Source organism: Carassius gibelio, chromosome B3, assembly GCF_023724105.1.
Source record: "Carassius gibelio isolate Cgi1373 ecotype wild population from Czech Republic chromosome B3, carGib1.2-hapl.c, whole genome shotgun sequence".
Classification (NCBI taxonomy): domain Eukaryota; kingdom Metazoa; phylum Chordata; class Actinopteri; order Cypriniformes; family Cyprinidae; genus Carassius; species Carassius gibelio.
In genome coordinates this window covers 49,449,066-49,469,310 of record NC_068398.1, presented here as the reverse complement: position 1 = coordinate 49,469,310, position 20,245 = coordinate 49,449,066, and the positions used below count along the sequence as shown (strand labels likewise).

General features: G+C 39.0%; 1 protein-coding gene, 1 long non-coding RNA gene and 7 other non-coding genes across 10 annotated transcripts; 8 read left to right on the top strand and 1 right to left on the bottom strand.

Annotated features, from left to right (window-relative positions):
* Positions 1-367: 367 nt before the first annotated feature.
* Positions 368-3,728, top strand: LOC127952274 (uncharacterized). 2 transcript variants are annotated; one of them, XR_008152892.1, is made up of 3 exons: positions 368-582; positions 811-1,015; positions 1,432-3,728. It is a non-coding gene; the product is annotated as an uncharacterized LOC127952274 (long non-coding RNA). The 2 variants fall into 2 exon arrangements; XR_008152891.1 differs by lacking the exon at positions 1,432-3,728 and having other exon boundaries at positions 811-1,192.
* A 4,876-nt stretch (positions 3,729-8,604) lies between these two features.
* On the bottom strand, positions 8,605-10,569 carry LOC127953076 (gastrula zinc finger protein XlCGF8.2DB-like). The gene is made up of 2 exons (XM_052551969.1): positions 9,803-10,569; positions 8,605-8,611 (listed from the first exon to the last, which is right to left on the bottom strand). Exons 1-2 carry the CDS (start codon positions 10,567-10,569, stop codon positions 8,605-8,607), a joined length of 774 nt encoding a protein of 257 aa, XP_052407929.1.
* Positions 10,570-16,193: 5,624 nt separating this feature from the next.
* On the top strand, positions 16,194-16,267 carry trnan-guu (transfer RNA asparagine (anticodon GUU)). Its single transcript has one exon. It is a non-coding gene; the product is annotated as a tRNA-Asn (tRNA).
* Positions 16,268-17,037: 770 nt separating this feature from the next.
* trnak-cuu (transfer RNA lysine (anticodon CUU)) lies at positions 17,038-17,110 on the top strand. Its single transcript has one exon. It is a non-coding gene; the product is annotated as a tRNA-Lys (tRNA).
* Positions 17,111-17,259: 149 nt separating this feature from the next.
* trnan-guu (transfer RNA asparagine (anticodon GUU)) lies at positions 17,260-17,333 on the top strand. Its single transcript has one exon. It is a non-coding gene; the product is annotated as a tRNA-Asn (tRNA).
* Positions 17,334-18,121: 788 nt separating this feature from the next.
* trnak-cuu (transfer RNA lysine (anticodon CUU)) lies at positions 18,122-18,194 on the top strand. The gene has a single exon. It is a non-coding gene; the product is annotated as a tRNA-Lys (tRNA).
* Positions 18,195-18,343: 149 nt separating this feature from the next.
* Positions 18,344-18,417, top strand: trnan-guu (transfer RNA asparagine (anticodon GUU)). The gene has a single exon. It is a non-coding gene; the product is annotated as a tRNA-Asn (tRNA).
* A 788-nt stretch (positions 18,418-19,205) lies between these two features.
* On the top strand, positions 19,206-19,278 carry trnak-cuu (transfer RNA lysine (anticodon CUU)). Its single transcript has one exon. It is a non-coding gene; the product is annotated as a tRNA-Lys (tRNA).
* A 149-nt stretch (positions 19,279-19,427) lies between these two features.
* trnan-guu (transfer RNA asparagine (anticodon GUU)) lies at positions 19,428-19,501 on the top strand. Its single transcript has one exon. It is a non-coding gene; the product is annotated as a tRNA-Asn (tRNA).
* Positions 19,502-20,245: the final 744 nt, after the last annotated feature.

Below are 20,245 nucleotides of genomic sequence, written 5' to 3'. Positions count from 1 at the left end.
TACAGGTGCTGGTCATTTAATTAGAATATCATCTAAAAGTTTATTAATTTAACTAATTCTAAGTGAAACTTGTCAATTATATTTATTCCTTAGATACAGACTGATATATTTCAAATGTTTATTTCTTTTAATTTTGATATTTATAACTGACAAATAAGGAAAATCCCAAACTCAGTATCTCAGAAAATTGTCAGGGTGTGATCTCAACAGAGGACTCAGATGATGATGTAACCCTGTCAATTTTGCCCAGTAAACTCCTGAAATGATCTTTAATGCAAACACGTAAAACTAGGGTAAAATGCAATATCTAGTTCGCCACTAGGTGGCAGTGCACAATGAAACGTTCTTCTTCTGCTGTTTTCTGTCATTCGAGCTGCCTTGAAAAAAGCTTGGAAAACGGGAGCCAGAGCAGAAGTAAATATTAAGATTGAAATTGATTTAGAAAACGAAATAAATCCTCGAGGTTGAACTACATTGAAATTTAGACGACACCTGTTGTAAAACGAAGTTATCTCGTTGGTTTACAGTGGATTAAAAAAAACAGTCTGGCTATCTACAATAGCAGTGGATGTTACCACACAGGTAAATTCTGTTGTATATTTTGGTACAATGAAACATGCATTTTGAAAGGAAATAATTTAGTTTGAGTCAAGTATGTTAATTTTGAGTTACTATGCTATTCTGTACTTTTGTTTGTTCCGATTCCATTTTAAGTTGTATTATTGAACATATGGACTCTTAAATGATGAAAAGATGGAAAAAATGACATTTAGTTGAACATTAATTGATTTTATGCACATTTTTGTGTAGACTGTTTTTTTTAGGCTTCTTCTGGTCACGGATCCCTGGTGTTCTTTCCACCGAAGCTGGATTCCTCTCTTTTTGCCCTGGTGCCTGGTTCCCTGGTCCACTGCCTCAACTAACAGCGCTGCAATGGTTCCATTGGGTGGTTTGATATGGATGCTGAGTATTGAAGGGGTGGTTGGACAGTTAAAATATTTGAGTGCACTCAAGGGTAACAATTTTTTTCTTTGAAGGATTTTCCCTTTTGTTTTGTTTCATGAGATCTCAAAAGTTGTGCCCGATTTGTTAACATCAGTGGTACTAATGCTATGTGAACTGAACTAAATATTGAATGTTGAACAAGGAAATAAGGAAATTAATTTGAATAAGAGCTACATTCAAACTTTAATCTATTGCCCTGTGCTTCTTTTGAAGTGGAATCTGTGAGTCTTTTGACCATATGATTAGTACATAACCAACCTCCTCATCGAATCTAGATTTAGATAAGTCCTACAATAGATCCTTAGCCTGCCTATAAGCAGGACATACCACCGTAGGGTTACAATGAGTAGGGCAAAGGAGAAATTTTATTCTTGCCACAAAACACAAAATAACAAAAACATTAATGAAATGCTCTGGCACACACAGAGGTCTCCAAGCTGGCAGGCACACTGCGGACCACTCGTGCTGCCGGATCTCCAAACTACAGATCCTTTGACAGGAAAAAAGAAGGTGAGAGTGAAGCTTGGACACACACAAAACACGGGCAAAGACAAAACAATCTACTCATGACGACAGACAGAAAGGCAGAGACATATAAGGGAGTGGGGGAACGAGCGACAGGTGGGGAAGAATCAACCCGTGATCTGCGCACCCCCGCCACAATCAGCGGATTGCCCAGACCACGAGCTACAGAACAGACAGGACAACACAGACTGCAGGGGAAGCTGAGAAGGCACCCTGCACCGTGACAAAAAATTGAATATTGTGAAAAGATTCAATATTGAAGACTGGTGCCACACTCTAATCAGCTAATTAACTCAAAATACCTGCAAAGGCCTTTAAATTATCTTTCAGTCTAGTTCTGTAGGGTACACAATCATGAGGAAGACTGCTGACTTGACAGTTGTCCAAAAGACGACCATTGACACCTTGCACAAGGAGGGCAGGACACAAAAGGTCATTGCAAAAGAGGCTGGCTGTTCACAGAGCTCTGTGTCCAAGCACAATAATAGAGAGTCGAAGGGAAAGGAAAAGATGTGGTAGAAAAAAAAGTGTACAAGCAATAGGGATAACCGCACCCTGGAGAGGATTGTGAAACAAAACCCATTCATAAATGTGGGGGAGATTCACAAAGAGTGGACTGCAGCTGGAGTCAGTGCTTCAAAAACCACTACACACAGATGTATGCAAGGCATGGGTTTCAGCTGTCACATTCCTTGTGTCATTCCTTGTGTTGAGGTCCAGTGTTAAGTTTCCACAATCAGTGATGGTTTGGGGTGCCATGTCATCTGCTGGTGTTAGTCCACTGTGTTTTCTGAGGTCCAGGGTCAGCACAGCTGTATACCAGGAAGTTTTAGAGCACTTCATGCTTCCTGCTGCTGACCAACTTTATGGAGATCCAGATTTCATTTTCCAACAGGACTTGCAACCTGTGCCAAAGCTACCAGTACCTGGTTTAAGGACCATGGCGTCCCTGTTCTTAATTGGCCAGCAAACTCACCTGACCTTAACCCCATAGAAAATCTATGGAGTATTGTGAGGATGCGGTATGCCAGACCCGAGAATGCAGAAGAGCTGCATTTTCATACTTTTTAGTTGGCCAAGATTTCTAATAATCCTTTCTTTTTATAGGTCTTAAGTTATATTGTGATTTTCTGAGATACTGAATTTGGGATTTTTCTTAGTTTCAGTTATAATCATAAAAATTAAAAGAAATAAACATTTGAAATATACCAGTCTGTGTAATGAATGAATATAATATACAAGTTTCACTTTTTGAATGGAATTAGTGAAATAAATCAACTTTTAGATGATATTCTAATCATATGACCAGCACCTGTAGTATATTCTTTTATACATACATACATATATATACATATATACATATATATGCTGAAGACATCTGCAGTGGATTCAATAATGTTCCTCCACAAAAACATGTAGGCTTAGCCTAATCTCTGTGAGGAAGGTTTTTCAAATGATAAATAAATATTAATTGAGTATTAAGTGCATAATTTGGACAGAGTAGCCTATATATGCTAATATTGGCATGATCTTTTATTAAATGTCAGCTGCTAGTGGATGAAGCAAATCCGGCGGAGCATTTATCTTAATTTCATTATTGGCAAATACTTATCTTAATTTAAAATTTATTTTAATTTAATTTGTTAAAAAAGACTCGTTTTTATTGGTGCGTTGGTCTATTTATAGGCTAAATGAGCCTATGTCTATTTAGAGTGCTGAGATGTTAAGATATCACAGAGGACTTATTTTATTTCTTTATTTCAACTTCCAAGTGGTCTAGTCTACGTTAGATATGAATAAATTATGTTAAAACATGTATAAATGACTCATTCTTGACAAAAGGCAATAGAGCTGTGTGTCTGTGCACATCTGAATAATGTCAGGCTGTAAACGGGTTTGGGCTTTTAAAAAGCTGTCAATCAAAATGTACTTGTCGGGCTCAGGCCGAAACCTGTCGGGCCTAACTTTTATGGCCCGTTTACAGTTCTAAGATAAATGTCGAGCTTGTGCTTATATTTTATCTACACAATATTTTAGATTTGACACATTTAAATAGTGTGCAGTATTATTTATATAATATGAATTTGTGGTTTACTTTGCATCGGAGCATGGTAGCCTAATGAGCTAGGCTTGCATGTTTTATAAATTATTTTGTTTATTTTAGTAAAACGTGAGGCACTGTATAATTTTGCTCCCATTATTTAGCCCTAATTAAAACAAGAAAAAAATAAATTAAACCTGCACGATTGAACTAAATCATTGAAACTCTAAAGAATGGACTGATTAATAAAACGTCTATAGTAAAACTTAAAGAGATGGTTCATTCAATATATTGTAAATATATCTTTCAAATAGTGGTGGGCCATTATCGTGACTCTTTAACGTGAGACTCTTATCGGGCAATAAAACAAATATCGCCGTTAATCTATTCTCAAAGTTGGGTTGGGAGCTGGGTCTATACTATGTCAGCTATGATGACTTTCACGTTGATGTTTTACCGCGGATGTATACCTAGCCGAATCTGTAGGGGGCAAGAATGTGTCTTTAAACCTGTGTGTATGCCTACTGTGAAATTACCACATCAAACGTGATGTGCTAACATGGATGCAGCTGAAGCCGCCGGGGATGCGTTTGCAATCCGCTACTCGGTATGTGCTCGATCGCTGCACTGCTGCAGACGCAACGCTCCTGGAACGCACTGACGGACCGCAACCTCGTGAACGCTGGAATCCGTTAACATGGGTGTGTAAAAAAAATACGAAACGCATACGCACTTCAGATGGATTATGTGTGAAACATGCATAAGGTTGTTATGCGTTGTTATGGGTAGATGTAGAATTAGTTAACAGCTTTCTCAAGCAGTTTGTGATGGATTTTGGAAACAGGAGATGAGCCCCTGGTCTAATGCACCACCTGTCTTGAGAAACCTGTTCTCAAAGACTTTAGGGTCCAATTTGCAGTAAAATATACAAAATATTTATACCCATAATCTCTCCGATCAGAAGGTTGTAATTATGGCAATATTGAGCGTTACAGGCTAGTTCTCAAGGAGTTTGTCTGTTCCTTTTACTGCTTATTTTGAGGTTATAGCATGATTTTAACCGATTCAGCACATTCACATGGAATCTTTTCACAATAATGCATTCAAACAAATGTAATTTTACAGTACTACTTCATCTGTAACTGATTTTGAAATCTGTAAGAAATGCATCGATCTGTAGATAAAATAACTAACTGAAAATGTACTGTTATTTTCATCACAAATAAAATGTGCGCAGCAGAAAGCAACTATTATACCTTTTAATGCCGACAATGTTATTAGTTTGGTGTTTGGTAGGGAAAAAAGTTTGCACACAATAGCATAATCCCCTTTGAAACTCTCCTGTTGTTTTATTTATTTTTATTTTATTTTTATAGGCTACGTTACGAACATAACATTTCAACTTTAGCAGAGAGGTGTTACTGGTATCAGTGCGCGCGGAGCGGAGTGATTATTAAATGCTCAGTGCATGGAGGGAGATTGTTGCTGCTCCACACTCACAGAATCTGCTGCCGAGTGAGAGAAATGTTTCACCCTACAAAATGAACAAGACCATCCGGTGTGGACACGGTTAGACAGCGTCTGCTATATTTACAAATCATTTATATAAAAAATAAAAATAAATACATAGCCTAAACCAGCGGCATAAAGAGATGAAAATATAGACTAGAAAATAAATTTACTCTTGCTCTGTCTTCCGTCCATGACACTAAATCACTGCGGAGCTGCCAGTTTTAATCTGAACAGCTCTTAACGCCGAGTGGATGGTTAGATGCATGATGGGCTAGTATTAAAAAAATAGAGGTATTTCCAGCATTAAGGTAATAACAGTTACTGCTTTTTTATCATCTTGTCTCAGTTATAAATTTGACTAGTAAATGATAAAGAATGATATTAAAACTTGTCTTGAACAATTTCTTTATAATTTGTTATATATTATGAAAAAAAGTGCAACTTCTAGTCCGGAAAAAACGGTACACTCTCTTTCATTGAAAAGTATGCATTTTATTTATTCACAGGCTATATGGTTGAAATAATATCTTAGTTGAAAACTTTAAGTGCCGTTGATTAAAAAAATGCATCCTATAAATGTTTCATAGACCTTCAGTTGTCATGCTTTAAAATCCCATGCTATTTGTAATTTCACTGTATTACCCCAATTCTATAATGGTAAAATGTACTCAGGCCGATGGCATTTTTTATGACATTTTTATTTTTAAAGTAATTGTTGCCTACATAAATGGGTGAATAAAAACAAATATGATAACTTTTAAACTCCAGGCAGATATATGCTTATGATACATTACAAATATTTGGATCGTCCCTTATTCTTTCCTTTATTTTCTTAAAGAATAAACACTTATTTTCTACAAGAATAAACATTATAAATAAAGAATAAAATAAAGAATCTCAATTAGCCCTTATTTTCCATTTCTGAGTTCAATTGCAACTCTAATGATAACGTGACTCCCCTGACAGTGTTCCTCATAAAGACAAATTACAAAACATTTACTGTTGTTAGAGGTATGTGAGCGATTAATAGATTAAAAAAAAAAAAAAAAAGTGGGGGCTTGGTTTCCGAAATGGAAAACAAGTACAGCTCATAAAAAAATGATATGATGAAAAAGTCATGATAACATATTATTAATTCATAGAAATAAATTAAAACCAATTAAAATATTTTTTAATACCATATTCAACTTGAATTTCAATTCTATTAAACTGACTTTAAAATCTCAAGTAGTTTAGAAGTTAAATAGCCTAAATGAATCATGTATTACTATTATTATCATGTTCTGTATCATGTACAGTATCCGAAGACTTTGATTGCATGTTAGCATAAAAATAACAGTTTATTTTGATTTATATATATTTTTTAATGAACAATTATGGTAAACTATGTAACCGCAACCTTTATATCAAACATTCTGAAATCGTCCACAGCTGAGCATGTTGAGCGCACGAAGTGAATGTGCATGCACAAAGTCATTTTCAAATGCAATGGAAAAAAAAAACTGGATAAAAACATACACAAAACTTGTAAATAGTTAACAACATAGCCTAGATAGGCCCATGCTCTGTTCCTAAGTGTATAATGTAAATTTGTTAACCAACAATAACACATTTTAACTGATTAATCGCCTATTTTCGTTTGCTGCATATTTTTTATAAACACACTACAAAATAAATTAAGTTTATTTTTGAGTTTATTGTATTGAGTTGCATTTTATTACATTCAGAAATTATAACAGCAGGGCTAATATTGATATATAATGTGCCAACAGGATATTTCTATTTCACTTTACAACAAATCTTTTAAATTTAACAAATTTATCAGAACAGAACAAGAAAAAAATATATATAATTCTAGTGGATAAATATAATTTCAGTATTTAATAGGCTTATAAACAACAAAAAACAATAGTTAAAAATAATTTAAAGTGAAACATAAGGTAAGGTTGGGCTTATCGCTCTCATTCGGGAGAAATCCAAACATTTCCATATTCATGATGTTGTATGATGGAAAAAAAGTCATAATGAGCATAAATATGCCAGTGCACTGCTGCTCGCACCGAATGGCTCAGTGAAAGGCTGCTGCTTCCAAAGAATATGTGCGCGTGAGGTTTAGGTTGTCCACCTACTGTATGTATATATATATATATATATATATATATATATATATATATATATATATATATATATATAAATAAATGTGTATATATATATATATATATATATATATATATATATATATGATTAAGATTATATAAGATTCTTACATTTCTTAGTAAATTTCTGTATTTTCTATTCAAATATGTAAAATTTGTCAAAATGGTTGTAAATTAATTAATAGAAATTAAATGACACATATTTTAGTGATTATTTTGCTTATGAGTGTTCTATAACCCATTCAGATCGTTTTCTGATGTATTATATCCTTTAAAATAGCACATGAATTAATTAAATTAAATGATTGTACATCCATTTTGGTGTTAATTTGGTTTATTGTTTTGATTACTTAATAACAGCGAGCAGTACATAATGGAGCTATAATGTGTTATAAATAGCAACATAAACGAGGATTTATATCATAATAAATATCTTGGCTACACACACTTATTAAATCTTGTTACATATAGCATTAACATATGGCTGTTCATAAATGATAGACATCGGTAAACTCACACACAAGCCGACGCGTGCACCGAGAGAGAGTCATTAGCATAACTAACTGTATGTATCCATAAAGATGGTCACCGTTAAATATAAAAATACATTTATTTTGTATTGATATATGCAATATTTCACTGAACTGAATTTATTTTTCTTATTATTCTCCATTTGGTTTATCAGCTGCAAATAAAGAGCCTGTAAACTTTATATAATTTACTCATTCTCTTGTTGTTTCAAACCCGTATTACTTCTTTACTGTATTACAGTAATAAGCCATTTTCATCTGTGACTCAGACATTCTCTTGGGACATAGTCTCAAACTGAAAAAACAGCATTTAGTTAGTTTATACAGTTCATTTCAATGGCACAAATCAGAACTTTTTCGGACTATAAGTCGCACCTAAGGATAAGTCGCATCAGTCCAATAATACGTCATGACGAGGAAAAAAACATATATAAGTCGCATCGGACTATAAGTCGTATTTTTAGGGGAAGTCGTGGCCTAATGGTTAGAGAGTTGGACTCCCAATCGAAAGGTTGTGAGTTCGAGTCTCGGGCTGGCAGGAATTATGGGTGGGGGGAGTGCATGTACAGTTCTCTCTCCACCTTCAATACCATGACTTAGGTGCCCTTGAGCAAGGCACTGAACCCCCAACTGCTCCCCGGGTGCCGCAGCATAAATGATGAACACTGCTCTGGGTGTGTGTTCACAGTGTGTGTGTGTGTGTGTGTTCACTGCTCTGTGTGTGTGCACTTCGAATGGGTTAAATGCAGAGCACAAATTCTGAGTATGGGTCACCATACTTGGCTGAATGTCACGTCACTTTTTTTCACTATTTATTTAGAACCAAGAGAAAACATTACCACCTACAACCGCAAGAGAGGCAATGAGCAGTATAGAGCTCCCTCTCGTGGCTGGAGATGGTAATGTTTTCTCTTGGTTCATTTCTCTTGGTTTATGTAAAATTAATTTAGAAAAATAAGTCGCACCTGACTATAAGTCACGGGACCACCCCATCTATGAAAATAAGTGCGACTTATAGTCCGGAAAATACGGTAATCAAGCACAAATGAATGACACCAGTTTTAGAGAGAAGGGATTGGTGACGTCACTCCCCACCCCAGTTTAAGGAAGGAAAATAGATAAAGCATTTGTTTTAATGGCACAGACCCAACATAAACTAACTGGGCCGATTTGGAGCGATTTTGGGCAACATGGGGTGGAGGGTGACATCACACGGTGAAAGAAAATGTTTGATATCTCAAACACCAAACCAGCACAAACACTCGTTTTTGCGACACAAATCAGTGAATAGCATAGTTTTATAGATTATTTCTTTTTATGGGGTGCCAACTTGACGGAAATATCTTCATGACATCATCAGATGAGTGTATTACCAGTACATTCTCTCACTAAGATTAATCAGAAAATGTAGTGTAAAAATCTTTATTTCATTCAGCTTTTAATTTTATTTATATGAACATCATTAATATTATCATTCAGTTATACAGTGTGGCATTTCACAGCATGACCGAATTTCAACTACTATTTTGATTCCAAGTTATGAATGTATGAAATGGAATGATGCCTCTATACCGGGGTATTCAATTAAAGTCCACAGTGGAGGTCCATATACACACACACACACACACACACACTTGTTCGATATTCCTTTTCTATTCAAATCTTTATTTAAATAAATATTATTACAAAATTTCTAAGTTAATTTGGAATAAATGTAAATATAAATGCTTGAAACTACAGCAAAGGAGATGGTCAGATGTAGCCTCAACATAGGTGGATAATGTAGATAGAGGTGAATGTTGAAAATAAAAGGTGGTGTACAATCAGATTTGGTTCACACTAAGCAGCAGTGAACGTTCACTAAGTTTTGCAGGTGAAGGAATTATCTTCAGCGTGATCTCTCATGTGAATTTTTAAAACTCTTCCCACATAGATGACATATAAAACATTTTTCTCCTGAGAGAGTCCTTATGTGGTAATTTAGGCCTACTTTATGGTAAATGGACTGCATTTATATAGCGCTTTCAACAGACCACATGGTGTGAATGGTCATGTGGTATCTATGGCTTAGTTCTGTTGTGAAGCGCTTTCCACATTGATCACATGCAAACTGCTTCTCTCCTGTGTGACTTCTCACGTGGTTATTATGAGTGTGTTTATGAGCAAAACTCTTTCCACATTGAGCACATGCAAACCGCTTCTCTCCTGTATGACTTAACATGTGTTTATTAAGAGTGGATTTATGAGCGAAACTCTTTCCACACTGAAGGCAAGTGTAAGGCTTCTCTCCAGAGTAAATCCTCATGTGGGAATTAAGGTTGCCTTTATTTGCAAATTTCTGTCCACACTGAGAGCAAGTATAAGGCTTCGCTCCACTGTGGGTACTCATGTGGTAATTAAGGTTGCTTTTATGAGTAAAATCCTTTCCACACTGAGTGCAAATGTATGGCTTCTCTCCCGTGTGAATCCTCATGTGGGTTGCCAGGTTTTGTTTTTGAGGGAAATTCTTCCCACACTGTGGGCAGGTGAACAAGCTCTCTTCACTGTGAGTTCTCATGTGGTAAATTAAGTTGCCTTTATTTGTAAATCTCTGTCTACACTGAGAGCAAATATAAGACTTTTCTCCGGTGTGAATTCTCATGTGAATTTTAAGGTTTCCACTTTGAGTGAAACTCTTTCCACACTGTTTACAGATAAAATGTCTTTCTCCAGTATGGACTCGCATATGGAGCGTAAGGTTTTGTTTTCGATTGAAGCTCTTTCCACAAAGACGGCAGATTAAAAAACTGTTAGATTCCATCTTTTCTCCAATTTTTAAATCATGATCTTTCTCATTCTGCTTTTTCTTTTCCAAATCAGCTCTTGACTCTCCTCAATCAGGTCTAGAAGAAAAAAAAAATACAAAAACAGTTTAAAGCATCAACGTCTACTGAAAAAAAGACTAATGAAAAAAAGTTTACTTGTAATCTCAGTAACTCTTTCCTTTCAAACATTCAACCTGGCAGTTATCAAACTCCTTGTGAAACAGAGCATTACCAAAGTTTTATTTGCAGCACAAATTCATTTGGACAGCATGAGAATTATGTTGCCATTTGTGAACAATCATTAGCACAGTTTATATCACATCAACCACGAAGCCATTAAGATCGGCCTGTGTATCAGCCTGGAAAAATCAAAGACCATGAGGATCAAACCTACAGCCGTACCAGTCATTACTGTAGATGCAATATCCGGCGTCAGATCGGGAAAGCTTTTCGATGCATTCAGCACATCTGAAGCCTGTTTTATAAAAGACGCTCAGAAAGGTTTGAATAAAAGTCCAAATTCTGACCTGGAATAACCTAACATGAGACTACGCTTTCTACACAGGATTTTCCAGGTTTCTGCGTTCTCGCTCTCATACACTTTGCATGTCCTGAATGAGTCTTAAATGAGCCTATCAAAAACACAGACATTTATAGACATTCTGAACTCTATTGGGGTTAGACAACACGTTTCAGGAACTACTCATTGTCGAAATCATACTCTAGATTTAATACTGTCACGAGGAATTGATGTTGATAGTGTTGAAATTATGCAGCCAAGTGATGATCTCTCAGATCATTATTTTGTTTTGTGCAAACTTCATGTAACAAGAAGTAGAATTTACAATTTTGGCTATAAGTATGGAAAAACCATCACTTCTACCACAAAAGACTGCTTTTTAAGTTATCTTCCTGACGTATCCAAATTACTTAGCACAACTTTATGATGTAACAGAAACTATGGACTCTCTCTTTTCTAGCACTTTAAATAAAGTTGCTCCTTTACGCTTAAGGACGGTTTAGGAAACCAGTATGACACCATGGTATAATGAGCATACTCGCACCCTAAAGAGAGCAGCCCAAAAAATGGAGAGCAGCTGGAGGAAAACAAAACTAGAAATCAACTGCGGCAGCAGATCCTTTTCCTATTTGGCGCCTAAACTCTGGAATAACCCACCTAACTTTGTTCGGGAGGCAGACACACTCTTGTAGTTTAAATCTAGATTAAAGACCCATCTCTTTAAACTGGCTTACACATAACATACTAATATGCTTTTAATATCCAAATCCGTTAAAGGATTTTTAGGCTGCATTAATTAGGTAAACTGGAACCGGAAACACTTCACATAACACCTGATGTACTTGCTACATCATCAGAAGAATGGCATCTGCGCTAATATTTTTTCTGTTTCTTTCTTATTCCGAGGTCACCGTAGCCACCAGATCCAGTTTGTATCCAGGTCAGAGGGTCCAGTCCAGATTGTGAATCAGCACCTAGAGAGGACCTCTACAGCCCTGAGAGACAGCGGAGACCAGGACAACTAGAGCTCCAGATACAGATCCCCTGTAAAGACCTGGTCTCGGAGGACCACCAGGACAAGAACACAGGAAACAGATGATTCTTCTGCACAATCTGACTTTGCTGCAGCCTGGAATTGAACTGCTGGTTTTGTCTGGTCAGAGGAGAACTGGCCCCCCAACTGAGCCTGGTTTCTCCCAAGGTTTTTTGTCCTCCATTCTGTCACCGATGGAGTTTCGGATCCTTGCCGCTATCGCCTCTGGCTTGCTTAGTTGGGGTCACTTCATCTACATCGATATTGTTGACTTTGATTGCAAATAAATGCACAGACACTATTTAAACTGAACAGAGATGACATCCCTGAATTTAATGATGAACTGCCTTTAACTGTCATTTTGCATTATTGACACACTGTTTTCCTAATGAATGTTGTTGTGCTGAAGTGAACATGGGTTCTGCGGCAGAACAATGATCCAAAACACACCAGCAAGTCCACCTCTGAATGGCAGAATAAAAACAAAATGAAAACTTTAGGGTGGCGTAATCAAAGTCCTGACCTGAATCCTATTGCGATGCTGTGGCATGACGTTAAAAAGGCTGTTCGTCCTTGTAAACCCTACAATGTGGCTGAATTACTACAATTCTGCATAGATGAATGGACCAAAAATTCTTCAAAGCGCTATAACTAGAGGTCTCCACAGGTCCAAAAATGTGTGCCCGAACCCGAAAGAGACCTGTGATGTACTACACCGAACCGACCCGGACCAGTCTTAATATTTCAATACCTGGACCCGGACCCTTGTAGATCCGAGAAATGCCTACCCAGTCCCGACCCGGACTTGTATATTATTTGAAAGCTGGACCCAAACCAGCCAGGAAGACACAGACCCGAAAAATGAATTAAATGAGAATGGGAAAGATATACAAAAAATAAAAGAATTGGAGGGATTATTGAAAGACATGGAAGAGAAAAAATATGAAGGTGCAAGACTAAGGAGTAAAGCTAAATATACGGTGGAAGGTGAAAAATGTACAAAGTTTTTCTTTGATCTAGAAAAAATAAGAGGGAAAGCTGGAATGATTAAAGAAATAAGAGGGGAAAATGGTGTAGTGGTGGAAACAAATGAGGAAATATTAAAAGAAGTAAAAGCATATTATGAAAATCTGTTTAGTACTGAGGGGTTGAAAGAAGAAGAGAAATTGGAGTTACTAAATCAAATAAAAACAACAGTAGGAGATGTAGACAAAAAAGACTGTGATGAAGAGATAACAGAAGAAGAGATAAAAAGAGCAATAAGTGAATTAAACAAAAATAAAAGTCCAGGTATAGATGGTTTGGGGAGTGAATTTTATATAGTTTTTAAAGATTTTTTAACCAGTATTTTAAAAGAAGTATATGAAGACATTTTTAAAAAAGAGGAAATGAATCAGAGAATGGGGATGGGATTAATAAAGTTGATATATAAAAGAAAAGGAGATAAAGTAGACCTAAAAAATTATAGACCAATTACAATGCTGAATACAGATTTGAAAATTTTAACAAAAGTTTTAGCCAATAGATTGAAAGAGGTAATGCCAACCATAATTAAAACAAATCAAGTGTATGGAGTAAAAGGGAAAGATATAGCAGATACAACTTTAAGTATAATAGATAGAATAAGATATATGAAAGAAAAAAACAAAAAAGGATATGTTATTAGTTTGGATTTTGAAAAGGCCTTTGATAGAGTGGAGCATGATTATTTATTTGGAATTTTAAGAAGGTACGGGTTTGGGGATAATTTTGTCAAGTGGATTACAATTTTATACAGGGGAGCAATAACAAGAATACAGTGTAACGGTTTTTTAACAGAATGTTTTAAAATTACTAGGTCAATAAGACAAGGATGTCCATTATCGGCGCTTTTATATTCTTTAGTTGCAGAACCATTGGGATTAGCTGTTAAAATAGATGAAGACATAAGAGGGATAAACATTGAAGGAAGTGGGGGAAATGAAAAAATATTTCAATATGCAGACGATACAACAATAATAGTTAAGGATATAGAGAGTGTTAATAAAGTAATGGAAGTGGTACAGATGTTTTGTAGGGGATCAGGAGGCAAGTTAAATGAAGAAAAAACAACATATGTGAGATATGGAGGAGTAAATGCTTTAACTGATTATTTTCATTTTAAAGAAACAAAAGAAATAAGGATTTTAGGTGTTCTAATGGGAAAAGATGAAAGGAATGTTAAAGAAAAAATGTGGGAAGAAATAGTAGGAGGAATTGAAAGAAGGTTAAATTTTTGGAAATTGAGGACTTTAAGTTTAAAAGGGAAGGTTTTAATTTTAAATGTGTTAATGGTGTCAAAGTTGTGGTATGTTTTATATGTGACTGCTATGCCAGTGTGGGTGGAGAAAAGGTTGAAAAAATGTTTTTTAGATTTTTTATGGAATGGTAAACCGTCAAGAATTGCATACAGTACATTAATAGGAGAAGTAAGGAAAGGAGGGATGGGATTAATTGATGTTGAACAGAGAAAAAATAGCTTAAGAGTTAAAATAGTAAAAAAATATCTAGATGATGGTCACAAAGCAGCATGGAAAAAGACAATGGAATATTTTTTAAACAAATGTGGGGATTTTAACATGGGGGATGGGATTTTATGGATGAAAACTAAGAATTGGATGACAGAGTGCTTACCAGAGTTTTATAGGGAAATGTTTAGTGCCTGGGGAAAATTTTTAGACAAAGTTGAGTATGATCCACATGGGAGAGAAAACATTTTAAATCAACCTCTGTTTTTAAACAAAAACATTTTAAAACAAGACAAAGAATTGTTTTTAAAGAAATGGATGGATGTGGGGATAACAAGAGTGAGAGATGTTTTGTATGAATTTAAAGAAGGGTTTTTACCGACACAATTTATTGTAGATGCAATGGAGGAGGCAAAAGAGGATTACAGTGAACAAGAAATAAAAAATAAATATGAAATCATTAAAAATGCAATACCTAAAGAGTGGATAAAAAGAATAGAAAGTATGGAAGGAGAGCCAAAAGAGAAATGTATTCATGTGAAGTTTGGGGAAAAAAATTATGATTTTAAGGAATGTACTGTGAAAATGATTTATTGTGCTTTTAGAGATTATGTTTTTAAAGAGCCGATTGTAAATGGATACTGGGTGCAGAAATTCAAAGATTTAAAAAAAGAGTGTATATGGAGAAACATGACGGGGAAATGTGTGGAAACCAAATTGGAATGTTTGGAGTATTTTATAAGGCATAAAGTGTTTTTTACTGATGTAATTTTAAATAAAATAGGAATGGAAGAAAATGCTCTGTGTAAAGTGTGCCAGGAAGAGGAAGAGGGGATTTTACATATGTTTTTACATTGTAGAGACCTAGAGGACTTTTTAAGGAAATGTAAATGTTTAATTAAAGATGTGACTGAGGAGTGGGATGAAAATATAATGGAATGGAATAGAGTTGTGATGTTTGGTTGGGGAAAAAAGTGTAAAAACAAAAGTTTCATTAATCTGTGTGTAATGCTAATGAAAAGTGCAATATGGGACAGAAGAACTGTGGCTAAAAAAGAAAAAATTGTGTTGGATGTTTGGAGTGTGTTTAAAAGAAAAACAGAATTATATATCGAAAGACTGTATGTGTACTTTAAAGGTGTGAATATGTTAGACTCTTTTTATGATGTTTTTACCCCAAAAGTCTGTTGTGTTTTAAACGATTTAATGTGGAAGTTGCCAGAAAGTGGAAGAGTTTTTTAAATTATCTATGTAAAGGAAAGAGGTGTAATGTAGAGATGTGTAAAGACGATGTTCTGTATTTCTATTGATTGTGCTTAATCTATTGTATTTTATTGATTGAAATTTCTTAATAAAAAAAAAAAAAAAAAAAAAAAAAAAGAGCATGAGACTCTTAATCTCAGGGTCGTGGGTTCGAGCCCCACGTTGGGCGTGTCCTTTGGCTCTCTCTGGCCCCTCCCAACGGGTGTCGTTCTCTTGACCTCAATTTGCTGACTCAGGACCAGTGCTGCAGCCATCCTGTGAGACGCGCCCAGCTTCGATTTCATTTTTGACCGTTACCCATACGAGCATGCACCGTCAGTCTCTGTGGCGCAATAGGCTAGCGCGTTCGGCTGTTAACCGAAAGGATGGTGGTTCGAGCCCACCCAGGGACGAAGGAAGCTTTTCGCAGCCATGTCGGCAAGCGCAGAATTTAGCATGCGTGGAGCAGCGTCCGTAGCCCCTTTTGAGAGTGAACAGCTTTGCGAGTCGTCTAGTGTTAAAAGAAGACAAAGGGTGCTGAGTGAATGTTTGCGTCAGCTCAAGTTTGCTGTGGCGAGTACGCGGAGTGTTCGTGTTTTGTTTTCCGCGTGGTGGAGGCCTGTGTGGTCCAGGGAGGTCCTGATCAAATCTCCCTCTTGGAGCGCCACAAAATGCCACCAAATTGGCTTTCCAATCACATGCTGTCGGAGTTTGCAAACTGTATTCACACAGCGGGACAGAACTCCATACCTGGAACGTTTGATGAGTTGGCTGAACTAGTAGCCTTTCAGGCTGTTGGACAAGAGCTCTGCTCGTTCAATCTGTATTCCCCAGCAACAGGCGTGGCTAAAACAAACAGAGAACAGTCTAAGCCAGGGGTGTCCAAACTCTGTCCTGGAGGGCCCCTGTCAGGTAGAGTTTCGCTCCAGCCAGCTCCATCAGACCTGCCTGCAACACACAGCTTCAGGTGTGTTTCTTTGTGCTTGGATCCAAACTCGGCAGGACAAGGAACCTCCAGGATCGAGTTGGGACGCCACTGCTCTAAACCTACCGCTAGGCTTAAGTCCAACCTTACCCGTGAGATGTTTCGTCAAGCCTGTGTTGGAAGCGAGGCTCCGTTTTGCGCATGAAATGTTTGGCACTTATCAAAACAGCGGTCAGCCTTGATCTTTCGACCACCGCAGCCCGGCTAGCTCAGTCGGTAGAGCATGAGACTCTTAATCTCAGGGTCGTGGGTTCGAGCCCCACGTTGGGCGTGTCCTTTGGCTCTCTCTGGCCCCTCCCAACGGGTGTCGTTCTCTTGACCTCAATTTGCTGACGCAGGACCAGTGCTGCAGCCATCCTGTGAGACGCGCCCAGCTTCGAATTCTTTTTTGACCGTTACCCATACGAGCATGCACCGTCAGTCTCTGTGGCGCAATAGGCTAGCGCGTTCGGCTGTTAACCGAAAGGATGGTGGTTCGAGCCCACCCAGGGACGAAGGAAGCTTTTCGCAGCCATGTCGGCAAGCGCAGAATTTAGCAAACGTGTCCACTGACGCATGCGTGGAGCAGCATCCGTAGCCCCTTTTGAGAGTGAACAGCTTTGCGAGTCGTCTAGTGTTAAAAGAAGACAAAGGGTGCTGAGTGAATGTTTGCGTCAGCTCAAGTTTGCTGTGGCGTGTACGCGGAGTGTTCGTGTTTTGTTTTCCGGGTGGTGGAGGCCTGTGTGGTCTAGGGAGGTCCTGATCAAATCTCCCTCTTGGAGCGCCACAAAATGCCACCAAATTGGCTTTCCAATCACATGCTGTCGGAGTTTGCAAACTGTATTCACACAGCGGGACAGAACTCCATACCTGGAACGTTTGATGAGTTGGCTGAACTAGTAGCCTTTCAGGCTGTTGGACAAGAGCTCTGCTCGTTCAATCTGTATTCCCCAGCAACAGGCGTGGCTAAAACAAACAGAGAACAGTCTAAGCCAGGGGTGTCCAAACTCTGTCCTGGAGGGCCCCTGTCAGGTAGAGTTTCGCTCCAGCCAGCTCCATCAGACCTGCCTGCAACACACAGCTTCAGGTGTGTTTCTTTGTGCTTGGATCCAAACTCGGCAGGACAAGGAACCTCCAGGATCGAGTTGGGACGCCACTGCTCTAAACCTACCGCTAGGCTTAAGTCCAACCTTACCCGTGAGATGTTTCGTCAAGCCTGTGTTGGAAGCGAGGCTCCGTTTTGCGCATGAAATGTTTGGCACTTATCAAAACAGCGGTCAGCCTTGATCTTTCGACCACCGCAGCCCGGCTAGCTCAGTCGGTAGAGCATGAGACTCTTAATCTCAGGGTCGTGGGTTCGAGCCCCACGTTGGGCGTGTCCTTTGGCTATCTCTGGCCCCTCCCAACGGGTGTCGTTCTCTTGACCTCAATTTGCTGACGCAGGACCAGTGCTGCAGCCATCCTGTGAGACGCGCCCAGCTTCGAATTCTTTTTTGACCGTTACCCATACGAGCATGCACCGTCAGTCTCTGTGGCGCAATAGGCTAGCGCGTTCGGCTGTTAACCGAAAGGATGGTGGTTCGAGCCCACCCAGGGACGAAGGAAGCTTTTCGCAGCCATGTCGGCAAGCGCAGAATTTAGCAAACATGTCCACTGACGCATGCGTGGAGCAGCGTCCGTAGCCCCTTTTGAGAGTGAACAGCTTTGCGAGTCGTCTAGTGTTAAAAGAAGACATAGGGTGCTGAGTGAATGTTTGCGTCAGCTCAAGTTTGCTGTGGCGTGTACGCGGAGTGTTCGTGTTTTGTTTTCCGGGTGGTGGAGGCCTGTGTGGTCTAGGGAGGTCCTGATCAAATCTCCCTCTTGGAGCGCCACAAAATGCCACCAAATTGGCTTTCCAATCACATGCTGTCGGAGTTTGCAAACTGTATTCACACAGCGGGACAGAACTCCATACCTGGAAAGTTTGATGAGTTGGCTGAACTAGTAGCCTTTCAGGATGTTGGACAAGAGCTCTGCTCGTTCAATCTGTATTCCCCAGCAACAGGCGTGGCTAAAACAAACAGAGAACAGTCTAAGCCAGGGGTGTCCAAACTCTGTCCTGGAGGGCCCCTGTCAGGTAGAGTTTCGCTCCAGCCAGCTCCATCAGACCTGCCTGCAACACACAGCTTCAGGTGTGTTTCTTTGTGCTTGGATCCAAACTCGGCAGGACAAGGAACCTCCAGGATCGAGTTGGGACGCCACTGCTCTAAACCTACCGCTAGGCTTAAGTCCAACCTTACCCGTGAGATGTTTCATCAAGCCTGTGTTGGAAGCGAGGCTCCGTTTTGCGCATGAAATGTTTGGCACTTATCAAAACAGCGGTCAGCCTTGATCTTTCGACCACCGCAGCCCGGCTACCTCAGTCGGTAGAGCATGAGACTCTTAATCTCAGGGTCGTGGGTTCGAGCCCCACGTTGGGCGTGTCCTTTGGCTCTCTCTGGCCCCTCCCAACGGGTGTCGTTCTCTTGACCTCAATTTGCTGACGCAGGACCAGTGCTGCAGCCATCCTGTGAGACGCGCCCAGCTTCGAATTCTTTTTTGACCGTTACCCATATGAGCATGCACCATCAGTCTCTGTGGCGCAATAGGCTAGCGCGTTCGGCTGTTAACCGAAAGGATGGTGGTTCGAGCCCACACAGGGACGAAGGAAGCTTTTCGCAGCCATGTCGGCAAGCGCAGAATTTAGCATGCGTGGAGCAGCGTCCGTAGCCCCTTTTGAGAGTGAACAGCTTTGCGAGTCGTCTAGTGTTAAAAGAAGACAAAGGGTGCTGAGTGAATGTTTGCGTCAGCTCAAGTTTGCTGTGGCGTGTACGCGGAGTGTTCGCGTTTTGTTTTCCGGGTGGTGGAGGCCTGTGTGGTCCAGGGAGGTCCTGATCAAATCTCCCTCTTGGAGCGCCACAAAATGCCACCAAATTGGCTTTCCAATCACATGCTGTCGGAGTTTGCAAACTGTATTCACACAGCGGGACAGAACTCCATACCTGGAACGTTTGATGAGTTTGCTGAACTAGTAGCCTTTCAGGCTGTTGGACAAGAGCTCTGCTCCTTCAATCTGTATTCCCCAGCAACAGGCGTGGCTAAAACAAACAGAGAACAGTCTAAGCCAGGGATGTCCAAACTCTGTCCTGGAGGGCCCCTGTCAGGTAGAGTTTCGCTCCAGCCAGCTCCATCAGACCTGCCTGCAACACACAGCTTCAGGTGTGTTTCTTTGTGCTTGGATCCAAACTCGGCAGGACAAGGAACCTCCAGGATCGAGTTGGGACGCCACTGCTCTAAACCTACCGCTAGGCTTAAGTCCAACCTTACCCGTGAGATGTCTCGTCAAGCCTGTGTTGGAAGCGAGGCTCCGTTTTGCGCATGAAATGTTTGGCACTTATCAAAACAGCGG